This window comes from Macrobrachium nipponense, chromosome 26 (assembly GCF_015104395.2).
Source record: "Macrobrachium nipponense isolate FS-2020 chromosome 26, ASM1510439v2, whole genome shotgun sequence".
Classification (NCBI taxonomy): Eukaryota; Metazoa; Arthropoda; class Malacostraca; order Decapoda; family Palaemonidae; genus Macrobrachium; species Macrobrachium nipponense.
This window is the reverse complement of record NC_087215.1, coordinates 51,016,179-51,040,464: the sequence shown is the minus strand read 5'-3', so window position 1 is coordinate 51,040,464 and position 24,286 is coordinate 51,016,179. Positions and strand designations below refer to the sequence as shown.

Here is a 24,286-nt window from a genome sequence, read left to right as displayed (position 1 = left end):
AGTATTAATGGGAAGGCCTTTCATAAAGAGTCTTCATGAAAATAATTTTCAGATTTCATATCCATAATTCAGTGCAATTGCCAAGGTCCAAGAGCAAAATATGAAGAACTTAAAATACTGATAGATGAAATTTTTCCAATAGTTTTATGTCTACAGAAGAGCAAACTGAACCAAAATACTCCTTGTCCCAGATAGTATCTTAGTTATAGGACTTCATTTAATCCACAAATAGGATGTCATGGTGGTAGTCTTATATATGTTCATCATGAGATTCCTCAAATAACTGTCAATTTACAAACTCCTCTACAAGCAGCTGCAGTGCAAGTTGATCTTGGTAGAAGAAAATATACAATATGTTCCATTTCTATTCTTCCTAATGATCATTTGAATGAGGAAGATATGAAATATCTTATTACCCAACCTTTCCTCATACTCGGAGACACTAACAGTAGACACCCATTCTGGGGTGATGTAGTAGCGAAAGCCAAAGGTAACACCATAGCATCACTTATAGGAAGTGAAGATTTAGGACTACTGAACACAGGTGAACCAACTCATCTCCATATTCAAACTGGAACTTTTCTTGTATTGACATCTATATAGCCTGGTCTAATTGTCTAACAGACTTCACCTGGAGAACGCTAGATGACTGGCACACTAGTGACCATGCCCCTGTTATCATCGGCACTGGTTTTGATCCTCCTCCATACAGATCACCAAGGTGGATCTAAGAAAAGCCGATTGGCAAAAATTCAAAGAACTCAGTGGCACTGAGGGAGATGCTGAGGAATTCCAGATGGTGGATGATGCTATTGACCTGCTGAATTGAACCTTCCACAAGGCTGGGGGACCAATTCCTTGGTGGTCTGAGGAATTGCAAGTTTTACATATACTAACTATAATATCTCGTCAGGTGCCGCAGACACCGTACAGAAGAAAATTTAATGTTTTATCAAAATAAATGTAGAGCGCAGTTCCATCGAGCAATAGAGGCTGCTAACGAGAGTCATGGTCTGCATATGTGTCGTCAATTAATGACAGAACTCGACCCTCATTTGTTTGGAGAAAGATTATTAAAATTGCAGGAAAATTTACTCGAAGTCCACCTCCATTATTAAAAGTAAATGGACAAATTATCACTAATGAGGCGGAAGTAAGTAGTCAATTAGCAGAGCACCTTGCTAACATCTCAAGCAAATCTGAAGGCAATCCAGGATATCAATATCGATGCAGAGAACAAAAGCTGATAGATTTCACAGCTAGTAGAATGGAGTCTTATAACCAACCATTTACAGAACGGGAGTTTAACTCTGCATTGACTTCTTGTAAAGATACAGCTCCTGGCCTTGACGAAATCCCTTGTACAATGATAAAACATACATCGATTAATACTAAAAAATTTATTATTAATATTATGAATAGAATTTGGCATGACAACAGTTATCCAGCAGTGTTGGAAGAACTGTCTATAATTTTATCATTTTTAAAACCTGGTAAGAACAAGTTTTTAGTGGCCAGTTACAGACCAATTGCATTGACCTCTTATCTATGTAAGATCATGGAGGAGATGGCCAATGCAAGATTAATGTGGTACCTTGAAAAGGAAGGTATTTTATTACCCACCCAATGTGGTTTCAGGAAGATGCATTCCACAAATGATGTATTAATTCGTTTGGAATCATCCATATGTGGGGTATTTGCAGCAAAGCAGCATCATATATCAGTATTTTTTTTATTTAGAAAAGGCTTATGATACCACATGGCGATGTGGTATTCTTAATGCTATTTATAATGCAGGATTGAGAGGGGATTTACCTTTGTTTATTCAGGCTTTTTTGACTCTGCATTTTTTTTCTTTCTCTTTTTATGTTAGGGTTGGTAATACACTTTCTGGGAAAGCGTGCTGAGAGTAACTTTGTTTGCACTAGCAATAAATACTGTCTCATTTGTTGTTCCCCATACATTTTTCATAATCTTTTGTTGATGACTTTTCTATATCTGTGACTGGAGCAAAAATGACGATGATTGAAAGGAAGTCACAACTAGCAATTGACAAAATTATTGAGTGGACTGACAGGAATGGCTTCAAGTTCTCTACTAGTAAAACAGTTGTTATGCATTTCTGACAAATTAGAGGGATACACCCGGATCCTGATTTGTACATCAAAGGTCAGCGCATCCCTTGTGTACAAGAGACACGATTCTTAGGATTAATATTTGATCAAAGATTGACATGGTCCGGCCATTTGAAACTTCTTAAAAATACTTGTTGTAACACTATGAACATCTTGAAAGTATTGGCACATACATCCTAGGGTGCAGATCAAAACACTCTTTTGAGGATATATAAAGCACTGATTTTTTCTAAGCTCTCCTTTGGCTATGAAAGTTATTCACCTGCCACTCCAAGCCAGCTAAAAGCTTTAGATTCTGCGTACCATGCATGTATAAGACTGGCTACAGGTGCTTTTAAAACTTCACAGATTCAGAGTCTCTTAGTTGATACTGGAGAGCTACCATTGGATCTATATAGCCAGTCTTTTATGCTTAGAAATTGGTATAAGCTGCAAAGACTCCCAGTTTCTTCGACTTTTAAAGCTGTAAGTAATGAAATGAATTTATGAAACGCCCTAAATCTCCTCAACCTTAAGGGTTTAGGGTTAAACAGATTCTAATGAATTCAGATATACCCAGGGACAAAGTACTTCCATTTAAGGTGCCCATAACTCCTTGGAATTTACAAAAGGTAGATTTCTGTAAATATTTACTGGTTGTAAGAAAGATATGACAGAATATCAGATGTTGAAGCCCACTCTATTTTTATGGAACATGTTGTAGAACACGGTGGCTGTAATTCCATCTTTACTAATGGCTCCAAATCTTTAAGTTTGAGTTTTTAATAAATATTTTAATTGTAAAGGTGCTCCTCCTCTCACGGCTCAATTTTCTGTATACTGGTAGCTGTAGAGAAAATAGCACTTTTGGATGAAGGAGATTTTGTAATTTTCTCTGATTCTCAGTGTTCTGCAAGGACTTAGTACTTTTAAATCTTCAACCCTTTTAGTTTTAAAAGTTTTGCAATGGATTCATATTATTGAGAGCAGGTTCCTTCAAATTATGTTCTGTTGGGTACCAGCACTTGTGGGTGTGCGGGAAATGAAGAGGCAGATGAATTAGCTAAGCAGGCTGCAGCCGAGTTACTTCCAAGGAAATATCCTCTTATATTTAGTCTTCTTTCCACAAATTAGAGTTATCATTCTCAACATCTGGCAAGGACGATGGGAACTGGCCAACACAAATAAAATGAAAGCGATTACTAGTGTGATATCTCCTAGGAAGTATGGTGACATGCCCAGGAGATGGGAAACTGCTTTATGTAGACCAAGAATTGGTCATACTCGACTGACTCAAAACTATCTTATGGTTGGAGAATAGCAGCCATTTCTGGGGACTGTTTAGTCCCCTAGACTGTTATGCATTTACTGGTTGAATGCCCCAGTCTTGGGGAATTTAGTCGTCGGTACCTCTCCGAGGCTGTTGGTGGGGATGGCAGGTACTACATTCTTTCCAAGATCCTTGGAGAAGATGTGATTTATGACGCCAGTGGCATTTTTAAATTTGTGGTTGAAGCTGGTCTTCATTTGTTTTATACTAATCATTGGTATTTATTTTAATTCGTTGTATACTAATCATTGATATTTATTTCAATTTTTTTTATATTAATCATTATATTTAGTTCAATTAGTTTCATACTAATCCTTGATATTTAAAACTGATTTTGGCCTCAATGATCATAGTTGTCACGATGGCATATAACCTCTAAATCATTTATTCATTCTTTAATGATTCAAAAATAAAACAAGCTGCGAGATATCTTACAAATAAATAATTTTGTACTGTGATTTGTAGTATGTTTTTGTTTTGAACAATGTTTATTTACATACTTAAGTAGCTTCTTGAATGGTTTATTGTTATCTGTGACCTCATATTCCTTTCTTGTGTATGTTGTTTTCTTGAAAAACGGTTCAGTACCCTGAAGATGACTTTAGAATAAAAGTCGAGTCCTGGTACCTGGCGCTGAATGACCATTATAGGTCCCAGTGCTTGGGCTTGTCCCTAAATTTCATAATCCATCCATCCAGTCCTGGTACCTCCTCTGATTTTCACGTGAGAATCTCTTATATACTTAATTACTTCAACAGGGGACCATTGTGGAAATACAGGATATATATATATATACATATATATATATATATATATATATATATATATATATATATATAATCTCGAACACGAGAGGAGAGAAAAGAAAAGACGGAGTTGAGAGAAATATCTTTATCACAAGAGAGAGCAGTGTTTACAGAAATATAGAAAGTCAATATCAATTCTGTGATAGCATATGTTGCCTCTTCGCTTGAAAGTTTTATTTATTGTCAAGAATATTAAGATAATTTATCAACGAATTAAGAGAACTGTGAAAAAAATTCTACATTAGGATACATTCTGGTTCAATTGCCGGGTTTTCTTCTTGACAAAATACTGATTAACACCGTCCCTCTGTGAAAATTAAATCCCAGTTACTGGTCAAGAAGATCTACATCTCCTAAGTCTGGGACGTTAGGGATGGCTGCCCTCAAATCGGCAACAGTACAACAGTAAGTGTATCCGTGACCCAGGTCACCGAAATCGAAGTCGAGCCAGGTGAGGCTGGAACACAGGTCTTCGCATAGATGTGGAGGCGCTTCGGTGATGTGAGGGTTGTTTATGCCGACAACAGCAGCTGCTCGGTTTGTTTCCTTCTCGTAGACAACCTACGTGGATATCAAAGCCATTAAAAATCCAATTCAAAATGCGGTTTCGTTGCTCTCATGGGTTATTCTCAGAGACAGAGCGTTAATCGAGGGTTCTCAGTCGCTGTTGCAAAGGAAAACTTAAGCTTGAAAGAACTAAGGAAACTGAACTGAATTCAATTTGCCTCTCACGAACAGTTGAGACGATGCACAGGAATCGTCTCATTCTCATGACGGGGTAAAATATAATAATAATAACAATAATAATAATAATCATATATAAAAAATATATATATAAAAAAGGAGACGGGAATAGGAACGACTTCCCTTCCAGGTCAGCGCAGGCGCAGGCACTACTGTCTCGCCTCCGGAAAGGCCCAGGTAGATTTCCACTGGGTTCCCATTGACGTCATTGAGCTCGAGAATTCCCCAACCACCACTGTAGATGGTCAGGTCGGTGCCATGCATCTCGGCCAGGTCTCTGACAGCGTATTCCAGGTGCTATACGGACAATAAATATTTATAGAGGGCTGACTTAACCTGAATTGGTATATTTTCTCACGAGTTGGAAAAGATCTGTGACCTGTACAATATGTTAACGAAAAATTTTATACATTCTTAGCCATTGTTTGTGGTAATGGCAATGCTACACATGACTTTAATCTTGTCGTGACATGTTCAAAAAAAAAAAAGTCAAAGCCGTCTTGAAAATAGCAGACTCATAAGATTTACATCTAAGTGAAAGTAGTAACACATTTTGCCCATTACAAGACTGTGTCCATACTATGTCAATTTGATATTTTGATTTCATCGTTTTAAAGTATGTTGGGCACAGAATTATGTTACGCTTCATTATTTCAATCTTTAAATCTTTCTTTTTTCTGTTTTGAAATGTTTACTGGACGTTAGATAACTATTACTCTATAGTGAAAAGAAGAAACTTGATCAGCATCGGCAAAGAAAAGACCACTACACGTACTTTCCAATTTCCATTATTGAAAGCCTGCCACTGGGGTAACGCGTTGATGTAATAGTACGTGGCGTCTTGCTCAGGTTCTGTCGCGTAGTCTGCATCAGGAGACATGTGTCCTTTGGCAAAGTAAAACTCCTTAGAAGGGTTGATGATGGACTCTGCTAATGCCTGGAGGAACAGCGATACTAATTTTATGTTACTACTAAGGAAGTACTCTACAAAATATTCAAGAGAAAATGATTAGGTGTTGTTATTGTTGTTTATATAAGATGACAATGACCTCAGTTGGACAAAAATAAATCAATCGACTGACTTTGCGTCAATAGAGATATTTTCCCTTGTAGCAGTGAATATGTAGTAGGTGCTAAATAGTGTTACGACAAAAAACAAACGGTCGGTAATATATCTTACATCATCTTTCAAAAGAGTCTTCATAAGTTCAAGCTGACTTGCTTGAGAATATACGTTTGCCATGGAGACCGTGAAAAATCCAGTGGAAGTTTTAAAGGATGGGCGGCTTGGCTCGATGTCCTTGGCAGACACGCTGGCTCCGTGTATGATGTTTTCCGTGAACAGCGTCGTTTCGCTTACCGGCTCAAAGCAGATTCTAACCTGAATGAGCAAAGTATTGTTGATGAATACGTGCCTTTATTACACACACACACACACACATGGGTGTCAGGAACTTGTACATATACATATATATTATATTATCAAATATATATATATATAGATAAATATATATATATAGATATATTAATATATATATATATATATATATGTGTGTGTGTATAGGGGTGTGTGTCTGCACTGTAGTAACCACAGTGCCCCCTTAACTTCTCAAATTCTTTGCACTTTTGGGATGTGCCTGTCACCATAAAGCCTGAAATCCAAATGCAAGATTGTGAAGAAATTCTTATATCCGCAGGAGGATTCGAACCCACATCAATAGCATCAAAATGTTGTCGTGTTACCGTGGTCAGAAACGCGGCCTCGTTCTGATATTCTAGATGGGGGTGTCTAATCCTGTTACAGACATCAGAATTTCTTCATAGTCTTGCTTCTGGATTTCAGGCTTTGTGGAGACAAGTGTATCCAAAAAATGTGAAGAATTTAAGAAATTAATAGGGCACTATCATTATCATAATTACGTACATAAGGTGCTAGAAGTTTGCATAAAAAAGCACGACACAACTTTTATAAGGCGAAGCTTACGCTTTCAGTGCAAGTTACAGTAAGTTATGTGCTAGATTTTATTCACATGAATAAAATCTAGCACATAACTTACTGTTATGCAATGTCTCGTCAATGCTAGTATATTTTAATCAGATGTTATATTTTCCATTAGAAAATCTACCAAATGATAGAAATTACACCTATGATTAACACGATACCCTTTCTACACACTACTGACAACCAGTTTGGATTTAAAGCAAATCACTCATCCGACACCTGCATCTACTTTCTGAAAGAACTGCTGAACTATACGTATCATCAGCTCTCTTGTTTTATGTTTTGTAGATGTGAGAAAAGCATCTGACAGAGTAAACTACCTGAAGCTCTTCCTGAGGCTCAACAAAAGAGGCACATCTATATATTTATTTGGCATTTTATATTGCTGGTTCGTCATACAGCAATTCTATGTCAAATGGGGTAACGTATTGTCGTACAACTTTGGTTCCCTAAACGGGCTCCAGCAAGTGGGCATTCTCTCTCCGTACCTGTTTAATACATACACTGATGCCCTGAAAGTCAAACTAAACTCATCTCCAATCAGATGCTCCATAACGAAACTACAATAACCTCTGTTATGCCGACAATATGGTTTCTGTTTTCCCCATCAGTGCAAGGTCTCTAGCAACTAAGTGACACTTGACGCAGATATGCAGAAGAATTTAATATCCTATACAACGAAACCAAGACCCAGTGCATGTTGCTGCTCCTGAGATCACTTAAGCATATTGCAAAACCACAAATTTTCCTCGGAAATCATTGGTTGGAATTCATGCACGAATTTCTGTATTTGGGTCAAGTCATCACGGACAACCACCAGGATCCAGTGGACAATCTATAAGATATGGTAGACACATAACAGAGGCGTTGCTAACTATGTGCAACTGGCAAGATGGTTGCAAAAAGGTTTACCTTTTGTCTCCGAGACACAAAAACAGCTGCTCTTCTGATCATACTGCTACAGAACTATACCCGAGAGGCCATGAGATGTATCACCGTTGTACACATTGGCATTCTGAGATGCTTCACCAACACACCTCACTACCACACTGCCACATAGATGTTCATAGAAAACCGCCTGGATAATCTAAAAATCATTGTTAGGCGAATAATGTCCGCTCTGATCACTCGACTGGGAAATTGCAGCAATTCACTTATCCAATGCATCCTAAGCAGTGAGGCAAGAAGATCTAAATTGTAGGAAAGATGGGATAATGAGATGACTGTGCCATAAATGGTGTTATCGTCCTTCACATAGGTGGCCTGAGTTGCTGTGTATATCTATTCTCTATTTTTGCAGTTATTGAAGTGTCATCTGCAGAATCTGTTACTGTTATTATTATCATCATTATTATTACTATTACTATACATCATCTGAACACCTGAATTAGCCCTGGTCACTGACCAGCCCGAACTATATCCCCCCAGAATTACCTGTAATTGGGTAATTTTTAACTGCCAGCGCTACCAACGCTGCAGGTGAACCCCCTTCTACTGAGTTAACTGTACCACCGTTGGCAACGCTGTTGCCAGGACCAGCCGGCAGAGCGCTCTCCCTTCAATTGCTTTTTGTTCGCTCGAGCGTTAGGACGTTTCCTAGCTCAAGCGAAGATTTTGGTCTTTAGTCTGGACCTCCTCTGGATTTTGGATTTGACTAAAACGTTGATTGGACTTTTCTATCATGGACACACCTCAGAAAGAAACTTCCCCGGCTGCACCTTCGAAGCCATCCTCATCTGCTACGACTCCAGAACAACCTTGCAGGTGATGGGGCAGCTCATCGGTCTTGTATTGCCTGCAAGAAGCGGATGAGTACCCTGAAACATGACAGACATTCACGTTGCATTAGTTGTAGGGAGGTACAGTGTGGGGTTAAACAGAGATGTCAGGAGTGTAGGGACTGGTCATTGGACCAGATGGAGAACTATTTAAAACATAGGAAAACTCTAGCATCGAAGAATAAGCGTAGGGTGACAGAACCCAAGAAAGTGGAAGAAGAGAGTTTAGAAGCTGTATTATTCAAGAAATTAGAGGATAAGTTGTCATCAAGTAAGACTAGTCTTTTTATTGAATTGTTGACAAAATTGAATCAGGATAGGGATAATAATAGGAGTGTGGACTCTAACCGCTCTTTTTCAGCTACCCTGCCTGTTCCAGAACCAGCCCTATCAGGTGCCGGGGGTTATGGGGAACCGCAAGCCCAAAGAGTAGGATCCGCCGTCCCCCTGGTGCGGAGCAGGCAGTGTCAGCAGCAGAATTCCCCCTTTTCCCTAAAAGCGTAAGTAAAAAGTGTGAATTAGCAATAGGTGAGACTAAGACTGTTGGATCCTAGTGTAGAGGTTAAGGATTAGAAGCTGCTAGAGCAGTGCCTTTCGGGTTCAGATTCGGCTATCTTTACAGGATCGGCATTGGATCCAACGGAAGTTCTGTTTCCGTCCTCGTGTTTTCCGAAGGACAAGGATATTAAGTCGTCTATTAAGTCAGTATCGGAAGTGAGACCTGTTGAAATTTTTGAGGCCATCCCTTCTTCTTCTAAAGTTTCCTTCCCAGCGGGTTCTTTTACAGATTCAGGGGCTGGTGGTAGCCAATTTGATGAAATAACATTTAACTTGGCAGAGTATAATGCTAATATTCTAGGTTTGTCTCAGAATTACAGACTTTTGGTTAGACAGTGCTTTCATTTAGGCTTTTCGGACATTCGGGATCATGTCAGTAAGAATTTCCCCGAGTTTTCGGGTGATATGTTGCAGGATTATCAGGGGGGAAGGGAATCTATATACCTTCTTTCACTTAAAAGAATGGCTTCTTCTTCTTCGTCTTCTTCTTCTTCTCCATCTCCTTTTACATCTGTTTTTCCTTCTATTCCTAATGTTTCTCTCCACTCCTTATCTACAAGCTCTACCTCTCAAGTTCCTCCTCACTCCTCTCTTTTGGGGCATGCCTTAGCTTCGTCTACAACCTGTCGACAGCTTCCCCCGGGTGGTTCGTTCCCGAAGGGGTCCCGTTCTGAGGTCCCTCGTTCAGAAGTGGAGGGTCTGGCAAATGGATAGTTAGGCATTTCAGATCCGGTGGGCGTATCCTGCTCCTTTAGCACAGCTGTCATTGCAAGCTTGCTGGGCGGGGCCCTCGTACTCCCCGAGTTCTTCAGTAAGGGTTCCGGTAATTATACCAGGTATGTCCTCTCCCTTTTTCTCTTCTCCTTCGATGTCTTTCCCAAACTTTTCTCAGGGTGCGGCGGTTTCCTTTTCTAAGGGTTATGGTATTGGTGCTGGTTTGGTGTGGGTTATGGGAACAGGGATTCCCTCTTCTAATTCTTATGTAACCGCTACATTGGGTGATTCTTCTGGTCTTAAGACTGCTGTGGCGGTTCCCTGTCTAAATAGAACGTTGGGTGATATGATTGGTATTGGCATTGCGGCTACTCCAGTGTTAGGTACTGGTATGGTTCGCTCAGGTACAAGTGATCTCATTCCGGGAGCGAGTTTTTCCACGTTAGCAGGCTCCCCTGCGGTTAGGAACTTAGGTAATGTCGCAGGTGTTGCGGCTTCGGAGTTCTCAGGTGTTGGCTCAGGGTATTTGGGGAGGTTAAACGCAGGTATTTCAACCTCAGTTCCTTTGCATTCTGGTTTGAGTAGATCAGCGGCGCTTTATGCATCGAATTTGTCATCAGGTCTTCAGGATAAGACGATCCATGCGGATGTTTCACACCAAGGGGGGTCAGCCCCAGGGAGGTTTGCTTCCGATTCGGAACACCCAGTATTTGTCAGTGCAACAACTCCACGAACTGCGTCGGCTCCCCTAGGAGAGAGGGTTCTGGCATAACCAGCTACAGTTGGTGCGGGGATTTTACATGGATTGATTGGTCAGGATTCCAGGTATAGGGATTTATTGAGTTCCCCCTCTTTGCAGTCGGGTAAATTGGAAATTTGTCCTATCTCTTGTCCTGCTCCTCTCCGATCGGAGGATCCAGATAGGGAAGCGTCGTTGGAAGAAGAAGTCCCTATCATGGAAGAGAGTTTTCCCCAAGTGGGAGAAAGTGAATATAAAAGGATGGTACAATTTATTAACGATTTGTTTCCTCAGTCGAGAGTGGTGGAAGATCCAGTACACCCTATTCAGGCAATGTTCAAGGAATTATATTCCACAAAACCTTCAATACCTTGCACGTCCTGTAAGTTGTCTTGGTTTGGTCGGGTGGAGCAGTCCTTGAGAGAGGCGGACGTTGACTTCTATAGTGGGTTCGGGTGGGCAGGATTCTTCTCTACTTCCACCCAGGAAGAAAGTGTATGGAGTAGCGGGTAACACTTCGTTGGGTATAAGAGTTCCCCTGAATGAATCGGTGGAGGCTCTTTTGGCGAAAGTTCCTTCGTCGTCTAGACAGGTAGGAATCACCTTGAGAGAAGCAACCATTTTGGAGGACACATTTTGGAACCAGTCCGAAGCTCTCTCACACTCGATGTGGATGTTGTCAGGCTTGATGGGCTTCTTGAAAAGAGACGGGTTCATTCCATCAGATCCGGTCCTTTTCGATAATCTGATCACATCGGTGTTCGTGGGATTGGCTCATCAAACAAATGTCGCAGCGGCCGGTACAACCTTTATTGGGAAGAAGAGGAGAAACTTATACTTGAGCCATCTTAGGTCCCCTAAGAAGGTGCGTTTCTCCGCCAAGGCTTCCCTGACGGTAACTTTGAAGCCTTCAGCAGCGACAAGGGGTTATCGCAAGTAGGAGATGTTGCCCTCGTCGGCACCAGTAGGAGGATGTCTGAACCACTTCGCAAACATCTGGGAGAAGTGGGGCACAGAGTGTTGGGTTGTGGAGGTCCTGTGGAATGGATGCAAGATTCCCTTCCATTCCGTACCTCCCCTATCCGATGTTCCTATTCATCTAGCCAGTTATTCACCGCACCCCATCAGAGGTATGGCCTTGGCAGCAGAGGTTCGGTCACTTTTAGAGAAGGGAGTGATAGAACCTGCTTCCCCTTCGCCGGGGTTTTACAGCTGGATTTTCGTGACCGCCAAGGCGGGAGGTTCATGGAGACTGATTATAGACTTGTCGGGTCTCAATCAACTGGTGGTTTCTACAAAATTCCACATGGAAACTCCCCAATCTGTGCTGAGGTCGGTTAGGAGAGACGACTGGATGATTGCGGTGGACCTCAAGGACACCCGTTTCCAGATTCCTGTACATCAGGAATCTCAGAAGTTCCTTCGATTCTCAGGTCTATCCGGAACTTTCCAGTTCAAAGTCATCTGCTTCGGGCTGACCACTGAACCTCGGGTGTTTACAATGGTAATGTCTCCAATATCGGCGATAATTCATCGTCGGGGATTCAGAATGAGGAGGTATCTCGGCAATTGGCTCATTCTGGTTTCATCGAGAGAGGAAGCGTTAAGAGCAAGGGAGTTTCTGTTACAACTGTGTCAAAAGTTAGGAATAAGAATCAACTTAGAGAAGAGTTCCCTTTCACCATCACAAGTAAAGTCATATTTAGGTATGACGATTCAAACTCGTCGTTTGAGGGCTTTTCTGACACAAGAGCGAGTGCTTTCTATCCTTAGTCAAATAGAAAGCTTCAGGTCACAGAGGGCTCAACCAGTGAGAGAATGGAGAGTTTGTTGGGGAGGATGTCCTCTCTCTCCCTTATTGTTCCTGGATTTTGTCTCTGGATGCGCTCTCAGCAGGCATGTCTCAGGAATCTTTGGGACTTTCGGGAAGAAAGCACAGTGGTAATCTGGGACGATTCCTGCCTAGAGAATCTTCGGTGGTGGTCAGAAGAATCTCATCTTACCCCCGGCGTAAGTCTGGCCCTCCTGATTCCGGACGTTCATCTATATTCAGATACCTCAGATCAAGGTTGGGACGCAACCTTAAAGGAAACTCAGGCCAAGGGCCTTTGGAGGAATCTGGATTGGGAGGAATCGATAAATAACCGCGAGTTGAGAGCAGTAGAGAAAGCACTAACACAGTTTTCAGAGTTGGTCGGGGGAAAAGTGGCAGCGCTTTTCTTGGACAACGTGATGGCATTGGCTCACCTGAGGAAACAAGGGGGAACAAGGTCAGCAAAGCTAGATATAATCGCACAGGGGATACTTCGGTGGTGCGAATCACACAGGGTTTCTCTCCTTCCCCAGTTCATTGCAGGGAAACTAAACGTATTGGCGGATGCATTGAGTCGGTCAAGAGAAGTACTAGGGGGTGAGTAGACGTTAGTACAAGAGGAAGTCCAGCTCTTGCTAAAGAGATGTCCAGCTTCAGTGGACCTTTTTGCCACAAGACTGAATTTTTGACTTCCAACCTACTCCCCGGTAGCAGATCCCATGACGTGCGGGACAGACGTGATGCTCCACTCGTGCGACAACCTACAGGTGTACGCTTTTCCCCCCTTCGGATTAATACATCAGGTATAAGGGAAACTAAGAAGCAGTATGGGGACTCAAATGACTCTTATAGCTCAGTTTTGGCCCCAGAGACTTTGGTTCCCGGATCTCCTAGAAATGTTAGTGGAACCTCCTCTGATCCTCTGAAAAGGAGAGATCTACTCAGACAACCCCATTTTCATTATTACCATCAGAACCTGCACTTGCTCAACCTAGCTGCGTGGAGACTATCCAGTGAGCGGCGCGCAGTACGGAGCGCTCTAAGGAAGTGGCTCGCCAGCTTTCCCTATGTCTAAGAAAGTCTACTAGAAAATTCTATCAAGTTAGGTGGGCAATGTACAGGAGCTGGTGTAGGAAGGAAGGACATAGTATCTCTCATCCTACCATTGCGAAGATTGCGGATTTCCTCCTGTTTCTCAGGAAACACACGAAGTTGTCATACCTATAACGCGATATAGGTCTATGCTGAGTAGTACGTTCTGGTTTCATCTCCCGGAGTTGTCTAACAGCAGGGTATTGCACAATCTCCTAAGGTCGTTCAAAATTGAATGGCCAATGATACCGCTTCAGGGCCCTTCTTGGGATTTAGTGGCAGTTTTAAATATGCTGAGGTCTTCTAGTTACGAGTCCTTAGAAGAGTTGTCCCTGAGGGAACTGACCAAGAAAGTCTTGTTCTTGGTTTCACTTGCTACAGTGAAGAGAATGGGAGAGATACAAGCAGTATATAGGACAGTATCGTTTTCAGGTAGGGATGTCTATCTCTCGTACGTACCGGAATTTGTCGCCAAATTGGAATCGGAAACCAATCCCCTGCCGAAAGCATTTAAAGTCTCCTCTCTGGAGGATTTTGTTGGAAACGACAAACTAGAGATGTGTGTGCATTTGTCTGGTCCATGCACTAAAGACATATTTGGCATGCACAGAAAAGCTCTTGCCTCATCCGCGGATGTTATTTGTGTCACCGAGGAATCCCTCTAAGGTCATTTCGAAGAATGCGGTCAGTTTTTTCCTACGGGAAGTTATTACTCAGGCTTCAGGTAACGTTCCTGCTGATCCCGGCAGCAGCGATTCTCGCCCAAGAGCACATTCCATTAGAGGAATAGCTACCTCTTTGGCTTTCCTAAGGAACTATTCAGTCATCGATTTTGGAAGCAGCAACCTGGAAATCGGCTTCTGTCTTCACGTCTTTCTACCTTAAGCACATTCAGTTCGCTTCGATGGAGGGTTACTCGCTGGAACCTTTTGTAGCCGCTAATGCGGTAGTTCGATAAGTTCACACATCGAGTATTAGTGAACAGAGGTCTGCAGCTTAGCAAAAGTTTTTTTTTGTTTCCCAATTTGTTTTTCTTCATTAACGGTACACATCATCAATAAAAAAAAAAGAAAATAGGTAGGCAGATAGCATGGATTAACGGCAATGACGGCGATGACGGTGATGATGACGACACGCCCGGCGTGCTTCTTCATCAGCGGTGATCAACAAAGAGCCCGAAGGAGCTGCTCAGGCAGCTCCTCCTCCATACATGAGAGGCCTAGCAGCCACATGGGAGGGCCCCTTTTTCCTTCCACACATGCGAGGTAATGAATACCACATGGGAGCTCATCTAGACAGAGACGAGACCTGACTGACGAAACTGACACAAGGTACTCTCTCTGCCGGCAATCTCATCCAAAGATCTGAATACACAGGTGAGTAACAATGCATCGTAGGTGAAACTGAGTTACCTGCGCATGACTGCTTAAGTGGTCGGGCTGATTGTGATTGAACCCACCTCCTTGTAAATGTTGTTAATCGGGCTAATTCAGGTGTTCAGGTGATGTATTGCAATATGAAGTTTTCCTTATAAAACTAATATTGTAATACTTACCTAAACACCTGAATGACTCCCACCCTCCTCCCCTCTTCAAAGATTAGTGGTCCTGGCAACAGCGTTGCCAACGGTGGTACAGGTAACTCAGTAGAAGGGGGTTTACCTGCAGCGTTGGTAGCGCTGGCAGTTAAAAAATTACCCAATTATGGGTAATTCTGTGGGGATATAGTTCGGGCTGGTCAGTGACCAGGGCTAATTCAGGTGTTCAGGTAAGTATTACAATATTAGTTTTATAATGAAAACTTCATTTTTTTTTTCTATCACAATCATCCAATTCGACTGGGTGGTTTTTATAGTGTGGGGTTCCGGGTTGTATCCTGCCTCCTTAGGAGTCCATCACTTCTTACTATGTGTGCTGTTTCCAGGAGCACACTCTTCTGCATGAGTCCTGGAGCTACTTCAGTATCTAATTTTTCCAGGTTCCTTTTTCAGACATCTTGGGATTGTGCCTAGTGTCCCTATGTTTATGGGTACAATTTCCACTGGCATATCCATATCCTTTTTATTTTTATTTTCAGGTCTTGATACTTATAAATTTTTTCTCCTGCTTTCTCATCTAATAAACTTTACCTTGCTTTCTCATCTACCCTTGTGTGCCATGGTATTGTGACATCAATGAGTGGTACTTTGCTCTTGATTTTAACAATCAAAGTCACGTCTGGTCTATTTGCATGCATCACCTTATCTGTTCTGATACCATAGTCCCAGAGGATCGTAGCCTGATCTTTTTCTATCACTGCTTGAGGTTGGTGCTTGTACCACTTATTACTACAAGTTAGCTGGTAATTCTTGCACAAGCTCTAGTGGAGGGCTTTTGCTACTGAATCATGCCTCTTTTTGTACTGGTTCTGTGCAAGTGCCAGACATTCACGTGCAATGTGGTTTATGGTCTCGTTTTTCATATTGCACTTCCTGCATATGGCTGAGATGTTATTTCCATTAATCGTTCTTTGAACATATTTAGTTCTTAGGGCCTGATCTTGTGCCGCTGTTAGCATTCCATCTGTTTCCTTCATGAGTTCTTCGCTCTGTAGCCATTGCCATGTTTCATCACTGGCCAGTTCTTTAGTCTGTCTCGTGTACTCTCTGCGCATTGGTTTGTTGTGCCATTCTTCTGTTCTGTTTTTCATTCTCCTGTCTCTGTATATTTTTGGATCTTCATCTACTTTTATCAATCCTTCTTCCCATGCACTCCTGAGCCCCTCGTTTTCATTGGTTTTCAGGTATTGCCCCAGTGCTCTGCTCTTGATGTTGATGCAGTCCTCTATGCTTAGAAGTCCTCTCCCTCCTTCCTCTCATGTTCTGTATAGTCTATCCGTATTTGCTCTTGGGTGTAATGCTTTGTGTATTGTCATGTGTTTCCTAGTTTTCTGGTCTATGCTACGGAGTTCAGCCTTCGTCCACTCCACTACTCCTGCGCTGTATGTGATTACTGTTACTGCCCATGTGCTTATGGCTTTCATCATATTTCTGGTGTTGAGTTTTGACTTGAGTATCACCTTAAGTCTCTGCATATATTCTTTCCTGATCGTGTCCTTCATCTCTTGGTGATTTATATTCCTTCCTTCTATTATTCCCAGGTATTTGTATCCTGTCTCATCTATGTGTATGCTATTCCCATCTGGTAGTTTTATCCCTACAATCCTTGTCACTTTCCCTTTTTGAGTGTTGACCAAGGAACATTTTCCTATATTTTCCTTGTTCTTGTCTTTCTGTACTAAGGATGTTCTCCCTGTGGTCATCCATTTGAGTGCATGGTGGTTTGTGATACATTGCTGGAGTAGTTCTGCTATTCGTGGGTAGGGGCTTGAAATTTTTGAGCAAGTGTCCATGGACTTCATCGGGACCTGTGGCTTTCTAGTTTGGCATTTTCTTTAGTTGGTGTCTGATTGTGTCTGTCGTGATCTTGGTGAATCTTTGTTTTATTCTCCCCATTTCTTCTGCCGTGAATTTCTAGAGTCATGTTGCATGACTCTAGAGTCATGTTGCATACCGGATTGCTCCATATGTTTTCCCCGAGTCTCTTACTTGGTTCAGTTTCAGTAATTTTCTGGTGGTTGTCTTACCCTCTTAGTTGGCTTATATTCTTTTCTGATTGGTTCTGAAAAGTTTGTTCTGTTGGTATCCTTTATTCCTGTTCATATAGTACAGTTGGATCTCATGTGCTTCGGCTTTAAGCCTCTGTTTTATATCTTCTGTTGTGTTGTTTAGTCCCTTTGCCTCTACTTTGTATTTCTCCTTCACTTCCTCTCTTGTTTTCTTGCTTCTAGTTTCTGTTGGGTTGGTTGTGATGGTGGTGTTGGTGTTGATATCCCCATGAGTTCTGTGCCAGGCTATTTGTTTCTGTGATACTGGTATTGTGTATTGGGCTCATTATTTCATTAACTTAACTTTTCTCCCTTAATTTTTTGGGTTTTAGGCTTTCATGGAGGGGATCTTTCTTCTTTCTATATCTTTCTGTCTGATCATTTCCAGCCATTCCGTCCTCTCTGTTACTATTTTGGTGTTTCCGCGTGTGCCGTTCTTTGGTAGCTCATCATTCCTGTCGTCTTCTGTGGTATCGTCTCCTAGTTCGTCGTCTTTGCTGGGTGTTATTTCTCTTTCCAGTTCCTCTCTTTCAGTTGTAGATAGCCAGTTCTTTTTCTTTATGTTCCTTGCTTGGTTTGCCAGCCTCTGTTCTGTTTGAGCGGAATTATTTCTCTCATTCCAGATGTTGACCAATCTTCTTCTGTTTCCTCCTTCCGTAGGGTTGCTTCTGATGTAGCATCTCCGTATTTCCTTATTTTCTTCTCTTCACCATTTCTTCTTCTGGTTTGCCTTTGCAGCCCCAGTCTGTTTTGTGGTTACTGTCGTTGTGGTAGTCAGTTGCTAGACAACGACCTCCAAGTACCTGACAGTCTTCCCCTTCTACTGGGCTGTATACCTGTCTGCCGGACGAAGCTCCTCTGTTGCCAGAGGTTCCATCCATGCCGTTGCCGTTTAATCTTTCGTTTCGTTCCATCATTGCTGAGTTTGCTATTTAACCCATAGCTGGATCCTACCCAATCGGAGGTAGGTACTTATTCAGAGTTGAGTAGACTGAGGAAATTGTGGTTAACATCCTTTCCCAAGGAATCAACGCTGAGGAGAGCAGTCACCCATCCAACGACTGACCAGCCCCAATGTTGCTTAGCCAGTCCATTGATGACCTAAACTCCTCTGCCATGGTGCCTGCCCCTTTATTATTATTATTATTATGATTTTGAGATTTGCTTTTTTTCACTTTTCGTATTTTTTCTTCTGGACCTGGATTCTGTAACCACCTAATTGTTTTTTAATTGTTATCAGTTTTCAATATCTTTACTATTATTCCCAATATTATTGCTGTCATTACCATTAATATCATTACTATTTTTACCATTACTTCAGCAACTGTGTGGATATTGCCGATTATAATTTTGTCTCGTGTCTATCTAGATTGTGTGTATTGTATATTCCATGTATATGGTCCTGAGCTGAAATAAATATTATTATTATTATTATTAGTTTTATTATTATTATTCAATAAGTTGTCCCAAACACTAAGGGTCAAAGACTGGAAGACACGTTAAAACCAACAAAACTTGATTATATAAGCACATGCACACACACACACACACACACACACAAACACGCGGGCACACGCACACACAGACACACCTTGCACACGGCTATGGTGCTCTACTGACGGCCGGGTTTTTCAAGAAAACTGTAAACTCAAAACAACAGACTAAACGGACCCAGCCTGGCGGACCAAAGATGGGTGACTGGAGTACCTCCATAAAAAAATGAAAATAAATAAACAAATAAATAAAGATTGCATAACACTTACCGATTCATAGAAATATCCCGTGTGAGCGATGTCGAAGCCGATCAGTTCGTAAATTCCAGTTTCGTCCTGACCGCAGACTCCCATATTTCTGTGTATTGTCTCGCGGGGCTTTTTCTTGCAGCCTAGTTCTACTATGTTCCACTCCTGAAGAAGAAGAAGAGGAATAGTTTACAGAATTTAGACCAAAGGCCAAACCTGTTACGAAGAGAGGAACATCATGTTGGACGACATACGATGGAAATGGAAGTGCGGGGTAGAAGGAAGAAGGGAAGACCAAGAAAGACATGGCGTGATTGTGTAAGGGAAGATATGTTTTGGAAAGGCATTAACGAGAACGATGCACAGGACAGAAATCGATGGAGACGACTCATTCACAACGGTGGCCCCATATAAAAATGGGTTAAAGCTAAGAAGAAGAAAAAGAAGACCAAAGGCCAGACGCTAAGACCTATGAGGTCATTCGGCGCTGGAAGGGAAATTGAAAATTGACAGTAAGAGGGTTTGTGAGGTGTAAAGGGAGGAAAACCTCGCAGTTGCAGTGTGAATAAATTGTTAGGAGAAGATGGAAAGTTAGATGGAAGAAATAAAATATGAACGGAGGTACAGTAAAAGGGTATGAAAGAGGTTGCAGCTTGGAGCCGAAAGGACGCTGCAAAGGCCCTCAAGTAATGCCTACAGTGTATCACGTGAGATGCACTGACGGCACTACCTCCCTATGGGGAAGAAGAGGCAGAACAAGAGGAAGAAGAGTGAACTTTATCAATATACTAATGGGCAGTAAAACCACAAACTTGTCATGAAAAGAATCTCCGCCAAGAGGATTTTTTGTGATTCAAGCAGTGTTGCTTATCGACCACAACAGTTTCTTCTCATCTAAACACAGCTGTCTCACTGAACTTTCTCTTACCCACGACGTTTATTCCTGTTATCAGTTTCACCTTTCTTCCCCTGAAAATATTATTAGAAACTCCTTAATAATTTTTTCTTCTCTTGTATATTCTCATCTTTGACCATGGATGCACATATCCTGGAATTGGAAAATGTACGGTTAAGAATTACAAGTTCTTAAACGGTGATGAAAATAAGCAAGGTAATCTCCTTATTATCAGCTGAATCATGAATATTTTTTCCACATCCACTCGGAGACTTCTAACACCTGATTTCGCTCACCTGGACAATATCCCACGGGACTTGACCTTATTAGCATAATCAGGTATCTGTTTGTATGTGCAGGGAGCGTGCGGTGCTCGTCACTCACTCTCTTTACATATATAATTTATACACACACACACACTCACACACACATATATATATACATAATATATCTAGTGTGTGTATATATGTGTGTGTGTGTGTGTGTGTGTATAATAGTCTTGGTATTTCGTTCCTCCTCCTCTACTCTAACAGGTTGTTAGGCACTGGGGCTATCCTTTACAATATATACACAATTTTTGAGACATTTTTTTTTTTTTTTTTTTTTTTTTAAGTAAAATTAACGTTTAGGATTTTTATAAAATTAATAATTTTATATGTTTTTAATGTTATTGTTTGTTTGTTTGTATGGTGGTTTTACGTTGCATGGAACCAATGGCTATTCAGCAACGGGACCAACGGCTTACTTGACCTCCGAACCACGTCGAGAGTGAACTCCTATCACCGGTTTTTAATATCGCCTTTTATAATATTTTTAATGTGTTTGTTTTGTATTTACAGACTGTTGATGCACGTTTCTTCTTGTGAGTAAACAATGGATTTTCTGATGTTTTATATGGACCTTGCTGTTTTCCAATATATATATATATATATATATATATATATATATATATAATATATATATATATTTAATATATATATATATATATATATATATATATATTATATATATATATATATATATATATATATATATATATATATAATATATATATATATATATATATATATATATATAGTCATCAGTGGGATTACCGAAACTCAGAAGTGCGATGAGAGTTTAGAAAGATACGTTTCGTGCCATCCAGACAAATCATCAATTCCCTCAATTCAAGTCAATCCTCTACTCAGCTTTTCTTGGCGTAGTCGAGGTCTGGGAAAACGACGGTCCTACAGCCATTCCTTTCTTATCCTTCGCCTTGTAAAAGTTAATATTCCTGTTTAATCTTAAATTTCGTCAATTTCAATGTCACCTTGTAAATAATTTTAGTTTTTTTAGTTCTTAACAACTAAGTATTATGAATAACTGTAGTTCTTTTATGTATTTCTTCTCAAATTAGCAAGTAAACTTTAATTTTACATTTTATAAATGTGAATTATTTTTATATTACAGACTGATGATGTGTCTGGATGGCACGAAACGTATCTTAATGAACTCTCATTGATCATCTGAGTTTCGGTAACCTTACTGATGCGATGACTACACATTCGCACTTATGATGACGTTGCTAGCGCTCATACCGGTATACTTACTTGCCCTTCAATACTAAGTAGCTTTCCCCCCAGGCAAGTAGCGTCTGTAGATTCCAGTCCCAGCGCAGATATCACGGTGCCTGGACAGGCTAATGTCAGGTCGCTGCCAGACGTAATTCTGAAAATTATATGTTTCATAATGACTGACTCGTTATAACACGTTGACGTGAAACAACAAGGGTCATCGACGCCTACGATGGGAAATTAAGACCCTTTAATCTAACGCACCAGCCTGTCTTTACAATTTTATTACTTCTTGATCTTTATGTAGGAATTTATCTTAAATGTTAGCTCACGCCTTTATAAAGAACAAGCAAATATATTTGTCTTCAGCAGTTTTGAATTATTTTAGTTCAGAGGAAACTTTTTTTTTTTCTTTTTTTTTTAAATCTTAAAGGACGGTGGGTTTGCTTATCCAGTTACTGTTATTAGAGCTGATTACCTTGTCTTTGCAGAATATACTCCATCTACCGATCAAGACTGATTTGGCTTCCTTAATTGCCTACAATGTCCCAGTGTTCAATTATGATTAAATGTCATTGATGAAAGCATCTACTACTGAATCATGCGTCAGTCAGCAGAACTCAGACTTCAAAGCCTTGCAGTGTTGTCCACCAATCTTTTACCCGTCACAGAAATCCTGAATCTAATTCTTTTGCAGAAAGTTTCTTTATTTCCTTCCTTCTCAACTCACTGCTTCCTCCATGGTGATTTCCTTAGGTCCTCCTACTGGCCACCTCTTGGCTCATTTGGTGGGCCTCGTCTTACCTGATCATTCTTTTGTCTCCCTCCAACACCTGCCGGACCAGCTCGTTGGATGAGTCAAGGATCAAAGGAGCAAATTCGGGATAGTCCACATCCTTGTCCCAAACGCAATCCTCGCCTGTGAATGAGAATTGTGAGTCACCTGTTCGTGCAAATCACCTGGCAGGGAGACTTGTGCGTTAATAAGGATCGTCTGTGAGAGAGATCCACTTGTCCAGTAAGATTTATTTGTTATGGAAATTCGCCGCTTATCGCCGAGGTACTTTCAATTTCCTTAGCGGGTACTGTCATCTATTGGCCTGCCATCAAATTCTTTAGCTATTATTGCTTTCATTTATTTACTGTTCCATCTATCCATGGCTATTATTATATTATATTGTTACATCATTAAATTGAAGTCTATCGAATTTTTTCTTACGTTAATTCTTAAAAAGAAAAAACTTGCTAATTAACATGGGGTAGTTATACAACGTTTATATACTTATCTCAACTTTCGTAAGGTGCAAATGAAATGAACAGAGTTCTGGTTCTGCTAGATTATATAAATGATATCACCTGGGAAGGAGACAGATGACGGACAATTTCATATACCTATCTGTTAACGAATCAGTCAGGCTTAATCCTAATACTGTAAGGTCATTTTGTTGTATAATATAGGAACCATTAACTATAGTTAGGCTTAATACTAATGCTGTAAATACGTTGCATAAGGCATGAATCATCCGTAAATAACTTCATTAACTATAGATAGCATGGCGTTTGAAAGTTCCACTCATTAATGATATGTTGAGCTGCACTTTCTGCGGTTGAAAAGAAAGGAAATGCCGTGGAAACCTTTACTCTGTAATTTATCTGCAAAATGAGCTTAGGTTTTTACTTACCTTTTGCGAAATGCGATCCAGTGAAAAATCCTAACAAGACGACAATGTGTAGAATTCTCGCCTCCATCGTTAACCCAGTTCTTGTAAACAAGACAGACTGGCCGGCCATTGGGAGCCCAACTTTTATACATATGTTTATCAGTGTCTAAGTGATAACACATTTCCCATCACATAATCCAGATTTTTTATTATGTAAAATCCCTCCATTCCTTCCCGACTACGGGGTAATGTTATACAATGACTTTTCTTCTTTGCACAAAATAAATAACATCTAAAGGTAAAGTTAAAACACATCAGTCACGAGAGCTTTATAGATGAGAAAGATTAAACGTAAATTAGCGTCCATACCTTGTACAATGTCAGGCTTTACTGAAACTTGCAACAAACCTTATTAGTAAATCACAATGGGTCTAATTAAAGACCGCTTATTCAGTTGCACACTGACCAAGTTATGCTAACATGTTCATTTGAATATGTTGATTACTTTAACTTATTTAGTGTGTGAAACCTTGAGGCTTAACATTTTATTAAATTTTGTCATTAAGATTATAATTGAATCAAGTTACCAACCAGATATATCTAGCTTATTTAACGATTAACTAAAGTAAGATCTACAGACGAAACTCATTACTGTTACAAGCGCATTTTATTTGAACACCAGATTAAATCTATTTCATGGCCAACAGCTTGTCAATTTTGTTCTTTTCTTTTCAAGCTGTCTTCCTCTCTCGAACTGGAAGATTGTAATCACTCTGTCCAGTTCCACGCGTATGAATACTTCTGTATCTACAAGGACAAATTAGCATTTCTTTCGTGCTTCGCTCTTAATATAAAAAGGATGCAGTAACTAATTTGAATGTTGTTGATAATTGATTGCGTAGAGAAAGTTGTTTCTCTCTGCTATTATGGATTTGCACTCGATTTTGATGCAAATATGAATAGAACATAATCCATAAGCCTGGCTTTGCAGTAAACTAACCAGGCTTAAAGTTCACAAACTAGCTACACTTGCCTAAAACTAACCATTCGCAATTATGGTGGGCAGTCAATGAGCCAAGCAAATGGCCGCAGCTGAA

General features: G+C 40.6%; 1 protein-coding gene across 1 annotated transcript; it reads right to left on the bottom strand.

The window, feature by feature from the left end:
- Positions 1-4,320: 4,320 nt before the first annotated feature.
- Positions 4,321-23,330, bottom strand: LOC135200275 (uncharacterized). Its single transcript, XM_064228763.1, has 8 exons — positions 23,211-23,330; positions 22,333-22,447; positions 21,565-21,682; positions 19,099-19,242; positions 6,175-6,375; positions 5,770-5,931; positions 5,120-5,291; positions 4,321-4,813 (listed from the first exon to the last, which is right to left on the bottom strand). The coding sequence occupies exons 1-8, from the start codon at positions 23,317-23,319 to the stop codon at positions 4,578-4,580; spliced, it is 1,257 nt and encodes a 418-aa protein (XP_064084833.1). The 5' UTR covers positions 23,320-23,330; the 3' UTR covers positions 4,321-4,577.
- Between the last annotated feature and the right edge of the window lie 956 nt (positions 23,331-24,286).

Excerpts from the sequence above, each read along its gene's own strand:
- LOC135200275 (XM_064228763.1), bottom strand. The coding sequence starts at position 23,319 with ATGGCCGGCCAGTCTGTCTTGTTTACAAGAACTGGGTTAACGATGGAG. Across the intron at positions 19,243-21,564 it reads TACTTAGTATTGAAGGGCAA|GAGTGGAACATAGTAGAACT; the intron begins GTAAGTATACCG and ends CTTCTTCTTCAG. Across the intron at positions 6,376-19,098 it reads CGGGATATTTCTATGAATCG|GTTAGAATCTGCTTTGAGCC; the intron begins GTAAGTGTTATG and ends TTGCTCATTCAG.